Source organism: Canis lupus, chromosome 14, assembly GCF_011100685.1.
Source record: "Canis lupus familiaris isolate Mischka breed German Shepherd chromosome 14, alternate assembly UU_Cfam_GSD_1.0, whole genome shotgun sequence".
Classification (NCBI taxonomy): Eukaryota; Metazoa; Chordata; class Mammalia; order Carnivora; family Canidae; genus Canis; species Canis lupus.
In genome coordinates this window covers 54,288,295-54,300,336 of record NC_049235.1, presented here as the reverse complement: position 1 = coordinate 54,300,336, position 12,042 = coordinate 54,288,295, and the positions used below count along the sequence as shown (strand labels likewise).

The window sequence follows — 12,042 nt, the reverse complement described above, 5'->3', positions numbered from 1 at the left end:
TTATAAAAGGTATGACCTCCTCTGAGGTGGGTTTTGTTTGTTTTTGGAGAAATAGTTCTCAAACACTTACTTCAGGGTCGTCTTACTCTCTTAAAAACCAGTGAGAACTCCAAGGAACTTTTATTTATATTGGTTATATCTCTCAATAGTTGATTAGCGATAAAAACCAAGACATTTAAAAAATCTGTACATTAAAAAAAAAATCTGTACATTAATTCATTCAAAAATAGCATTAATAAATTCTTCATATATTAACACAAATGGCATGTTTTTTGTGAAAAATAACAGTAAGTTCCAGGAAAAAAATACTCAGGAAAAAAATGTTAATTTACCTTTTTGCCAATCTTCTTCATATCTGACTTAATAGCAAAGAGCCAGTCTAATGTCAACTTTTTTATTCAATCTGTCACCACATGGTGTTTTGGCTGAAATATAGGGAGAAAATCCAGGCTCACAGGGATATGTTGATGAGGAAGGAGTATTATAATAGCCTTTTCAAATGGTCGTGGATATTCTTCATCAGCACACACACATAGGTTAATTGCAATAAGAAATCCGCAGCATGTCAATAAATTGTACTGTTGCATTAAAATCCATTGGCCTTCACGTGGTCTTCTACCGACACATGATCTTCTAACATCATTCCTTGGCCTTAGGAAAACTTCTTGAGTTATACAGATCTTTCAAATGGTGACATTTTCCTTATAAAATATTTTTAAACATCACATGTATTGCTATCTTGACTAATTTCATAATAAGATTTTGAGTATTGAGTCCATGTTTTCGAGAACTCTAATTTTTACTTGAAAAGCTTAACTGTTATTGGCAACAAATGCCCACAGCCGTGTTCCTGGAAGTGAGAGGTCTACTTCGGCCATTTTCAAGATAATGCCTGCCAGGTACCCAAGTTTGAATAACCAGTTCTGTCTGCTGGTAATTCCTTCATGAGATAGATGATAGATAGATAGATATAGATAGAGAGATAGATAGAGAGATAGATGATAGATAGATAGATAGATAGATAGATAGATAGATAGATAGATAGATGCTAGAGTACCAGGAAACTCAGGGCTCATCAGCTTACAAGTCAATTACGCGTATTTTTTCCTCAAGACCGTCCTTGCTGCTTGCAGAAGTGTTTGCCCAATTTTGTCAGTTTATTCTAAAAAGCCTCGTGCCTAAGGGTTGAGGTTCAGTATTATTAACTATTAATACTTCATGAAAGGTATTCTCTGGTGCAAATGGCACCTTCTCTTAATTTACTTGAGGGCTCCTTCCAGAAAAGCGGGTGGCTGGCTCTCCTTGTTTACAGCATCAGCTTCCCAAGTGTCTCCTTGTATCTACTCTGTTCCCCCAAATAGTAACCAAGTAACCCCTTTAAAATGTTAAATAGTTCTTCCAAAGCATAGAGTCTAGGAAGGAAAAAAGAGTAACTTTAAGTGGGGAAATGGGGCGAATACAACCATAACCAAGGGGGGAATGTGTAATATCCTAAAGGTCACGCAGATATTCTAAGAACTCCGTAGACATGACTGGATAAGCCCTTCACCTCCGCAGTTTCTTGCCCAAACCCCCAAACTTCAGTCTAATCGTGAGCTCAGCATCAGACAAGCCCAGGGTGGGGGACATTGTGCAGGATAACTTGGCCGCTACTCCTCCAAGACGGTCAACGTCATGAAAGACTAGGGACGATGGAGAAACAACCATAGACCAGAGGAGGCTGTGAAGCCATGATGACCCAAAGTACTCAGAGCATGGCCTGGGTCATGGAACAGATGAAGGCATTAATGGAGAAACTGATGAAATCCGAATAAGTCTAGAATGTGTGCTTAGCAGTAACACAGCCATGTCGGTTATTTACTGTTGACAAAGATGTCGCGTAAGGTGTTAACAATGGGGAAACTGAGTGACACACATATGGGAGCTCTCACTGCTATCTCTGCAACTTCTCATTAAATCTGAAACTATTCCAAAATTAAAAAAAAAAAAAAAGAGAGAGGTGAGAAACTTGAGGCTGATCATTTTACTCTTTTGCTCAAAATTCCCTGCTTGCTAATCATTCAAAGTTAAAGCTAAATGCTTAACAACTCCTATGTAATCTGGCCACCCATGAACTTTATTTTTATTTTTATTTTTTTTATTTTCTATTTTTAATTTTTTAATTATGTTTTTACCCATGAACTTTCTAATCTTTTCCTAAGTAGTCTTTCCCCACCTCCCTTTGCTTCAGTCATGCAGGGCTCTGTGCTGTTTCTCTAACACAATAAGCATTCATCTGCCCCAGGGCCTTTGCACTTGCTTCTCCCTTTGCCAGGTAGCAGCGTGATTTATTCCCAGACTTCCTTCAGATCTCTGAACAAATTTTACCCCTTTAAAGAAGATTTTTTTTCTTTTACTGTTTTATATAAAATAATCATGTGTCCCACTCCGGCACTCCTTATTCATTTACTCTGCTCTGTTTTTTTCCATCATCAGCTAATATGTTTACTTGTCCATTTTTAAAATTTCTTCCCCCAGAATGCAATCTCTTTGAAAGTAGGGACTTTGTTTTGTCCACTGCTACCCTTTAGCATTTAGAGCAGAACGTCGGATATAGTCAGCTCTCAATAAGTACTTTTTTTAAATTTATTTTTTATTCTTTTAATAAGTACTTTTTGAAGAATAATTCAACAATAAAGTGTTCGTGGGTTCAATTAAAACAAGTAATGTAAGTAAGAAATAATTGTTTTGCTATCTAACGCTGCCAACCATTATTTCTGGGGAAAGCCAGGAACTTATTCTGATATTATGCCTTTGATTACTTTTGTGTGTTAAAATCTTTTGTTGATATTAACTGGCAGAGTTTTTTGAAATATCTCTTCTTGGCAAAGCAAAATAGTCAAAAATCTTATGTTCTCAAAACTGTTTCTGGAAATTTTACTGGTCAAAGAAATCCAGAACTTTGATTTTGAACTTCTATAGAATGCAAGGTTGTAGAGATTCAGGAAAAAAGTATGCTAGATATCAGTATGGAAGCACATTTCATGAAGACACAGGCATTCAGGTAAATATAACTGATGTGAAATAGTAAACAAGTTCTATATCTTATAATTCTGGTAGTTCTTTCTAGAATCAGGTGGAAAAAAGACTTTTCAACATATCTCCTCGAAGGTCATTATTTGTATGTATCTGTAGAACAACAGCAACAAAAACAGGCTAGGTCTTTTTTTCTAAGAAAGTCTTAGTTAAAGGATATATATTTTTGTGTTTATTTAATTTTCCCCCATATGAATATGTTGTTCTACTGTTTTTAAATATGTATATTTAATCCTTATTTTAATTCACATTGGCGCTAAGTGACAATCTAAGTAAAAAGTACACAATATTAGAGAAAAAGTCCTTCAGGATCTGATTGCATTGTCCTTTGCTAATTGTGCCTAACAATTTATTCAAAGTTTGAAACCTTTTTTTTTTAAATAGGTTTTACACCATTTATAAATAACAATAGAAAATTAAAGGCTGCATTACTGTATTTTGAGTTACCATATTTCTTAAAAGACAAATTATTTTCTTGAGACATTTTTCCGAATTCTGAATAAGAAGCTTTCACTGGGATTCTGAACTTTATTCAAGTGTTTTTATTTTTATTGTTTATATTTGGGATCCACAGATGGTTACAATCGAACTGAAGAAACAGATTGTGTCCAATTTTAAATATTTATAAGAACTGATAAACTTCAAAAATGAAACATACTGGTTCTCCCTCCTGCCCCACTGTCCCAACCCCCAAAGAATTGGGTCTAGATTCTGGGTAATCGTGACTTTGCAGACCTGACAGTAGTATTTTATATATGGTAATAAGTAAATGTTGTTTATAAGGTCATCAAATACTTAGGGCATGGAAGAAAGTTCTGAGGTTGGAAATAATATCAGTAAGTTGCTTTCCTAATAGGAGAACTTCGTTGACTTAAATTCAGCTCAAAATTAATCCTAAACATTAGGTATTAATTTATAACCTTGTGAGAGACTTACAACATACACATTTCCATAATTCTGTATAAATGAGCTTTCTTTTTCTTTTTAACCACAGGTTGGTACCTTTTGACCACTTTCCCCTGTCTCACCTACCCCCCCAGTCCCTTGCCTCAGGCCACCACCAACCTAGTCTCTGTATCTGTGAGTCCCCGTTTGCTTTTTGGGTTTTGAGATTTTGTGTTTTTTAATTCCACATATAAGTGAAATCATATGGTATTTGTGCTTCTTTCTCTGGCTATTTCACTTAGCATAATGCCTTCAAGGTCCATCTGTTACAAATGGTAGAATTTCCTAATTTTTTATGGCTAATGAATATTCCTGTGTGTGTGTGTGTGCGCGCGCGTGTGCGTGCCCCACATTTATCCATTCTTTCAGTTATTAACAGCTACTGTAAGAATGCAATCTCAGCTGTTGTAAATAATGATACAATGAACATGGAGGTGTAGATATCTTTTTGAGTTAGTGGTGTTTTCATTTCTTTCAGATAAATAGAAGTGGAATTGCTAGATCACATGATAGTCCCCTTAATTTTTTGAGAGACCTCCATCCTGCTTTCATAGTGGCCGTACCAATGGACAGTCCCACCAACAGCACACAAGGGCTCTCTTTTCTTCTCTTTTCTTGCTAACACTTATTTTTTTTGTCTTTTTCATACTAGCCATTCTGGCTGGGGCGAGGTGATATGTCATTGGGGTTTTAACTCGCATTTCTCTGCTGAATAGTGACTTCGAACATCTTTTCATGGACCTGTTAGCCATCTGCAGGTCGTCTTTGTAAAAATGTCTATTCAGATTCTCTCTGTGGTCCATTTAAGGTTCGTCCTTTGAGGTCCTCCTTTGCTTGGAGCGTATAGCAATATGGAAAACAAGACCTATTTTTTAGAAAAAGGGCTATATATCTAAATTGTGTGTGTATGTGTGTGTGTGTGTGTGTGTATACATATATTAGCTCAGAACAAGCTAAATGCCTCCGTGGAATAGACTCTGCAACAGGTACACAAAGTAGTAACGAACCTGCAGCAGTGAGCTTCGCTGGTCTCCAGGCCCTGACCCGGTCAAGGTAGCAGGACGTTCATTTACTATGATGCAATGGCTCTTCATCAGCCTCCGTTCTTAAAGGTCTGGGATATTTTTTCTGACTCCTTGCCCCACGTTCCCCTCTGTCCTTTGAAAGGAGGATGGAAATAGTTGCTTTGGATCCCTAAGGATGCTGTGTTGAAATGATGGCGTGTATCTTGAAAGCCAGCAGGGAGGAGACTCCGATTTGAAGCCAACCCCAAACATTGGCTCCGGGGATCCATGTGAAACGTCCTTAGTCCAGAGTCACTAGTCATCAGCCAAAGACGTGATTCTGACAAGGGGGCCCCAGGGGGCCAAATGGAGCAACTCAAAAACCCCTAGACAGGAGAAAGGGGAAACCTGGAATTGAGAGAGGAAAAACATTTAAAAATGCCTTCAAGAGGAAAGTACAGGATGAGCATTCAAAACATCCGAGAAAAGCTACCCTTATAGAAGACTACCAACAAAATCAAACGTCAGAAAAGGAATTCACATCAAATAAAAATAAGTGAAGAGTTTGTCAATGACTTCAAACGGTTGGTTCATTGAGTAACTGACCCTGGGGAAATAACTGAGAAAGCAGAACGTGTTCCACCTTAACCATTAATGATCATTAGTAGGTAAATGGTTAAATGACGTTGGTACCATGAAATTGTTTGGGAGAGACCATCTCCACGGCACCGCTCACGTCTCTGCATGTCTTGCTAGAACATTTGTATGATGAACAGCCTTGGAAGACGGAGATATTATCTCCCTCGGGAGCACAGGCCGGGTTTGTTCACTCTCCAGTGTAATAAATACAGTATCTTCCTCTAGGGCCAAAGTAAAGCTGCTCTGCTGATGGCCAGGGAACGACGATTCGGGTCCTCTAAGCGTCGGTCACTTCACTGTGGACGCGGGTGTTGCCCATCCTCCTTTGTGTGACCCCGTGGGAACTGGAGCTCAGGGCGCTGGTCTAAGTGCGGACACCCCTGACACTGCCGCTGCTGTTAGTATAGAACTTCTTTGTCACTAACCCGGGAATCTCATGTCATCTGCCAGCACCCACGAAGCTGTGGCAGGCTCGCTTTCAACTTGCAAATAGAGTAAAATCTCAGACCTTCAGAGCTGCTGAAATTGTTAAAAAGTTGAAATCTCCATGATATGGAAAGATCACCAAGACAGACCGAGGAAAAAACTCACCAAAGTAATAATGTAATAAAGTAATAACGTACAATGTATTATGAGTATCTACACTACCACTCACACGTATTTGAGCCCAACATACGTGGATGAGTATAGAAATATTTAAAGAAAATTCTGGAAGGATACATACCAAATAATAAAAAATGATTACTGTTCTATTGGAAGAGAAGGAGGCTTGGTACCTGAGTTAGAGGTGGGCTAGACAAAGACTAGGATACCAAGGAGAGCGTATTGAAGTGGTTGGCTCATGATCCACTCATTCTCCCTGGGGGTGGGGGGTGAGGGGGCACCACTGGGAGAAAAGAAGTGAACTGATCTCATCTCCTTGCCAACCGGACTTACATATATACAGATTAATGATATTTGGTAGGTGAAAAAGACCTTCTCCACACAATTCTTCCAGTAGGAAGCCTCTGGCGAGAGATTGACTGTGGTAGATAAACTCAGAACATATGGATGCATAAGGCTTAATTAACTCCTTAGAAAATGTTCCATAAGTTCTAGAACTCTTGAGTATAAAATGTAGATGTTTCATAACTTCAGTGTTCCTGACTTGTCAGGTAACCCCATAAAACCTTACTTGGAGACTCCATGGGCCAGGATGGCGTGTCGAATGTGGGCAGAGAGACCTGGGAAGTGTGTGGAAGCTCCAGACCTGTTTCATCTGTGCTGCTTGGTTCAGGGTATCCTTAAAATTGTTTGAGAGGCTTGCTCCTGGGTGAAATCCCTGATCTGTGGGAGTAGGAGTCTGCTCTGGCCACCCCGTTCTTCCCTCCTCAAGGCGCTGCTCTCCTGACCTTCTCTACCCAACCCTTAGATTTTGATGGTTGTTGACAAATCATCAAAAAACGCAGTGAACCCTTTCAACCTTCTTTTCTGTGTCTGCCTAATTAAAACTCTCATTTGATTCTTTTTTTTTTTTTTTTTTTGTAATTTTACCCTTGAGTTCTGTTACATAGTTTCTTCCAGGCATTTTTCCACTTTTCTGATAACTCATCGTTTCATGAGCATTTACTTAATTCTAGGTACCTGGCCCACATTTCCCATTTAATACAATACCCCTGTGTTACCATCTCTACTTTATGTGTTTTACCCAGGAGCATCACGAGGTACAAAGAATGCAATAATCTGCCAAAATTCAAACGGAGCCAGGATCAAACTCAAGCTTTTCTGATTCCAAAGCCTGGACACTAGTACTTCTTTCCCCATCTTCTCCTCTCAGACTCTTAAATATTGTTTTTCTGAAGTTTCTTTTCTTGCACTTCCATTCTTGCTCCAGATTTGGTTCTTAAACTTTTCTGGATCAAGTAGCACTTTGAAGGTGTGATGAAGGCTCTGGACTCATTTCTCAGCAAAGAGCGTACAGGAATAAATACAAACATACTGCATATTTTTTACAGGTTTATGCTATAATCTGACCATGTCAGGAGATACCAGTCCACATGTTTATTCAAGTGATCTCCTCAGGTTGAGTGGCTTCAACTGGCACCTATTTGTGGTTTACCTTTTATAGCACACACATCTGGTACCCTGACTCACATCCTCTAAGTGCCACCACTGTTTGCACACGTGAATTGGGCAGATAATTCCCTGTGGACTTCTACCTATTTCATGCTCACCAAATTTGGCATCTAGGGACCCCCTACTGGCTCTCTGCACCAGGATTTCTAGTGTAGACTTTGTGGGACCTGGTCCAGCCAGAGCGAGTACAGCTTGGATGTAGGGGTGTTGACACTGGCAGGGGCGATGTAGGCCAATGCAGTAGGAGTTTGTAGACTAATATCCCTGCCTCTCGTCCTTTCGGTGCACATTCCTGGAAGGCATCCTGTGCCCATCTCAGCTGGTACTGGCTGGATTGAGCCCCCGTGCCCATCTCAACAGCCTCAGTAACACCTTGAAATGAGCTTCTTCTTTTCCACTTGCTTTCCTGTCCCTGATCCCTTAGTCCTGCTCTTGGGACCACCTCCCAGATAAACTAAATACACGTTCTTGCTTCAGACGTTGCTTTCAGGGCAACTCTATTCAGCCTGAAACAACTCTCAAATTTCCTTTCCTAGTCCTGACCTCCCCTTGGAGGTTCCATCCTGCGCGTCAGGCCACCTGCACATTTTAACTTATTTTCTGCATATGGAGCCCTCATTCTGAGCACGTTCCCTTCACCACAAGTTCCTCATATTGGTTAGTGTCATCCCGTAGGGCGGTTCTTCAAGGTAAGGACTTCAGTGTCATCCCTGACTTCACTTCCTCCCCACTGTCCTATCACTAAGAGCCATGTGTCTGATGGTCAGGACATCTGGAATGTCGCATCCCCCATGCTTTGACCCCACAGCTGTAGACTTGGAAGCGTTGGTAGGGACGATCATGGACCTCTCCACACCACAGCTTCCCATCTGGTTTCACGTCCTCCCTCCTGTCTCCAGCCTTCCCAGTGTCGTTCATTCTCTGAAACATAAATCTGAAACCATCATCTTGCTTTAAGGTACAGCACGTAGAATGAAATTTTGAATTATGTGGCCTGGCACCAAAATTCACCTTGACCACAGCTTCTGTTCTCAGCCTCATCTGTCACTCTGTCACCCTGTCCATCCTCCTAAGTGGCCTTTTTTTTTTTTTTTTTTGACTACAATGAATGTTCTCCAGTATCAGGATGTGCTCTGATCTTCAGAGCTCTGTGTATTTGGGGAGGCTGCTCCTTTAGCTGGGCGGTCCCCCCTCCTCTCCTTGTCGGCTTGGGAAACCTGAAGTCACCTTTCAAGAACTGGCTCAAAGTCATACGTTGACGTAATTCTGGTCTTGTGCAATCCCATACAATTTTCACATTTCTGTGTCTTCTGAAGATGCGTTTCCATCTCTTGTTCCCATCTTGGTTTCCCTCCATCTGCCGTGAGCTTCAGAAACGCAGGAGCCAAGTTGGATTTATCTGGTCTTCCCAGGTGCCTCGAGAAAGTGCCAGACCTAACGGAATAGTCCTGAGGACATCAAGGGAGTCAGCCATTGAAGGAAAGCACAGGGAGGAGAGGATGATGGGCCGGGGGGGGGGGGGGGGTTATCAGTGGGTGGTGGCGGGAAGAAGGGGAAGAGTGATGATGGCAGTGGGGTTGGCGTTGGACAGGGAAAGCCAGACTCGTGGGAAGAAGAATGTGTGCAGAGAGAATGCAGAGGGCGGAGGGCTACAGATGATACGGATGTTCAGGTTCAGGGATTTACTCTAGATTTAAAAAAAAAAAAAATCCCACAGGTTATTCATGCTCAGTTTCCCGAGTCCTGTTATTTATACCGATTGCTGTACTCTCCAGATTAATGTTACAAATGATTCTTTACATTGTCGTGTACAGAAAGGCATCTAAGGTACAAAATGATGCGAAGCGATTTAAATAATCTCTATTTTGAAGATATTTTGCACGCTGGGATTTGCCTTTTGAGAATCTCAATGCTCCAGGCTTCTGTCTCCGAGAATGTGGGGCATCGGTTTCTGAGTGTTTCCTATCTTACCTGATCTGAAAGCCAGAAAGGGAGCCCCAGGAGCAGTGGTATCTGGCTGCCGAAGATTCTGAAACTCTCAAAAATAAAACTCTTGACATGCTTCCCCATACAAGTAACTTCAGAGGGATAGATTTGATTTATAGTGTTAATTCCCCTCGCTAAACTATAGCAGGCAAGTAGAAAAGATGAGAAAATGTTTTTTGATTTTTTTTTTTAATATAGAAGATATGTTGGAGGGGCACCAGGCCTGTTATGATGGCCGAAGTTTCTGAATTTCTATGAAAAAGGATTTCCCATAGTTCTAATAAAAGGACTTTTTTCCCTATGAGCGCAGTGTTCTTTCTCACTGTCCTGTAGACATAGAATATTCTATTGTGCTACAATTTGGTAGTCTTATGAATCATTTTTTTTGGCTATACTGCCAATAGTCTCCTGATATTTTCTTAGTAGAGTATAATTGTATATATCTGTCCTCTCTCTCTATCATCTGTTTATCTGGGCTATTTTGCTACCGGTTCTCCTCTTAGAGGTTTCTCCCTCTCCTATCTGCATTATGTATCTAGGTCTAGGTCTAGATATATCTTTGGAGATAAAGATATAGATAAGGAAACCTTCTTCAAATCAGTTGTTTTGGACATTCTTCCAGGATATATAAGTGGTTTTATCAAACAAGGACACACACACAATTCATTCTTTTCTGGCGTCTTTTTATACTTATTTTTTTTTACGCTTGGCTTACCTGATTGTGATAGAAACTTGTATTTCTAGCTGAATTGAAAGCCATCAGAAGATAGAAAAGGAAAACTAAAAAATGATATAAACACCATTTCTGGACTAGGTAAATACTATTGATGCATTGCAACTATAAACGTAGAGATTGTATGATTTTATTCTCCCTTGATGAAGTTCAATATGTTATTAATATTTCACTGTCAGATATTATATATAATATATAAAAATTTATATATTTATATTTATATATTTATAAGTATATATAAATATATAAATATATTATAAATATTTAATATATAAATAAATATTTAATATATAAATATATTATATAAATATATATGTGTGTGTGTATATATAAATAAATAAATAAAACACACACACCAGTCACACCAGTTTCTCCCATTAGCTGGTAAGACTTCCTAGACCATAAACTATCCTGAGAATTGATTCCACACTCTCTCAAATATGACTTCTGAGAAGCCAAGTCCTTTAAAAATACAACATTTCATATATTTCTCAGACTACATGTCAAATCAGTATCATGCAAACATAATACTTTAACTACTTTTCTTAGAGCATGGTGTTGAGAGGAAAAAATTTAATATATCTGTGCTACATCTACATTAATGCAATGGTGCAATATTGAAACTGCTTTTATCTGCCACATTTCTCAAATGAGAGCGGCAGCTAAATTTTATGGTAGTTAAAGTGTGAACCTTGCACACAATCTTGCCTACGCGGATGTGGCCCTTTGGTGTTATTAAGGCAGTAGTCTTTATTCTGCATCTTGGGCTTTAAAAGTTCCTACGGACACGAAGCCTATCATGCGGTCATGTCTACACCGTAAAATCATTCCAAAGTGCGCAGCAAATTCTCAGTAGAATTCATAAGCCTTTCGAGACATTCGAGTAACATTGTGCCTGGCATTTGTGAAGCAGGCTGTAGTGGAGACTACGGTCCACCTTGGCTCCCAAAGACACTGGACGTGAACTTATCCATAGTTCTTGAATGGTTTTGGAATAATCTGCCAGTTGTTGGCCTCTGCTGCTGTCCACCTACCTATCTCGTACTTCCTGTACGAGGAGTGTGCAAATTCCAGTATTTAAAAAAAAATGATGGCTAGTATTACGTGGCTTCTATTCGAGTTTAGTTAAATCTTGCAGAGTAGTTTACCATGAAGCAGGGAAGGGGACACAGAGAAACACGTTCCCATATTAGTATGTTGAAATGGGATTATGTTTTAAATATTCTTACGCTTTTTTTTTAACGAATCGAGGACGTTTGAATCATTGCTGTGATGCTGATAAACTCCTTGTATCACTCGCAGTCAACAGTAACTTTTCTTGAGCGGTTCTGATTGAGGGAGTGACATGCACTGTTGGCAAATCCCCCACGGAGTAACCTGAGCTCACCCGGGCCTAGCCACGGTACAGTAATGACATGATTCTGAGGGGATTTGAAACCCTACCTCAATACATTTATTTCTGTTTTTCAACGTATATTCAAAGCAATACTGTGGCATTGTAATGTGAGTCTTGACAGGGCTAAGGTAAATTCATCATGCTAAACT

General features: G+C 39.7%; 1 protein-coding gene across 1 annotated transcript in view; it reads right to left on the bottom strand.

Moving 5' to 3' along the window:
- Window positions 1-3,515: 3,515 nt before the first annotated feature.
- MDFIC (MyoD family inhibitor domain containing) overlaps window positions 3,516-12,042 on the bottom strand; it is a 291,263-nt gene continuing 282,736 nt past the window's right edge. Inside the window, exon 7 of the mRNA XM_038557431.1 lies at window positions 3,516-5,432. Within this exon, the coding sequence (XP_038413359.1) occupies window positions 5,401-5,432 (32 nt within the window). The 3' untranslated portion in view covers window positions 3,516-5,400. The remainder of the gene's footprint in view (window positions 5,433-12,042) is intronic.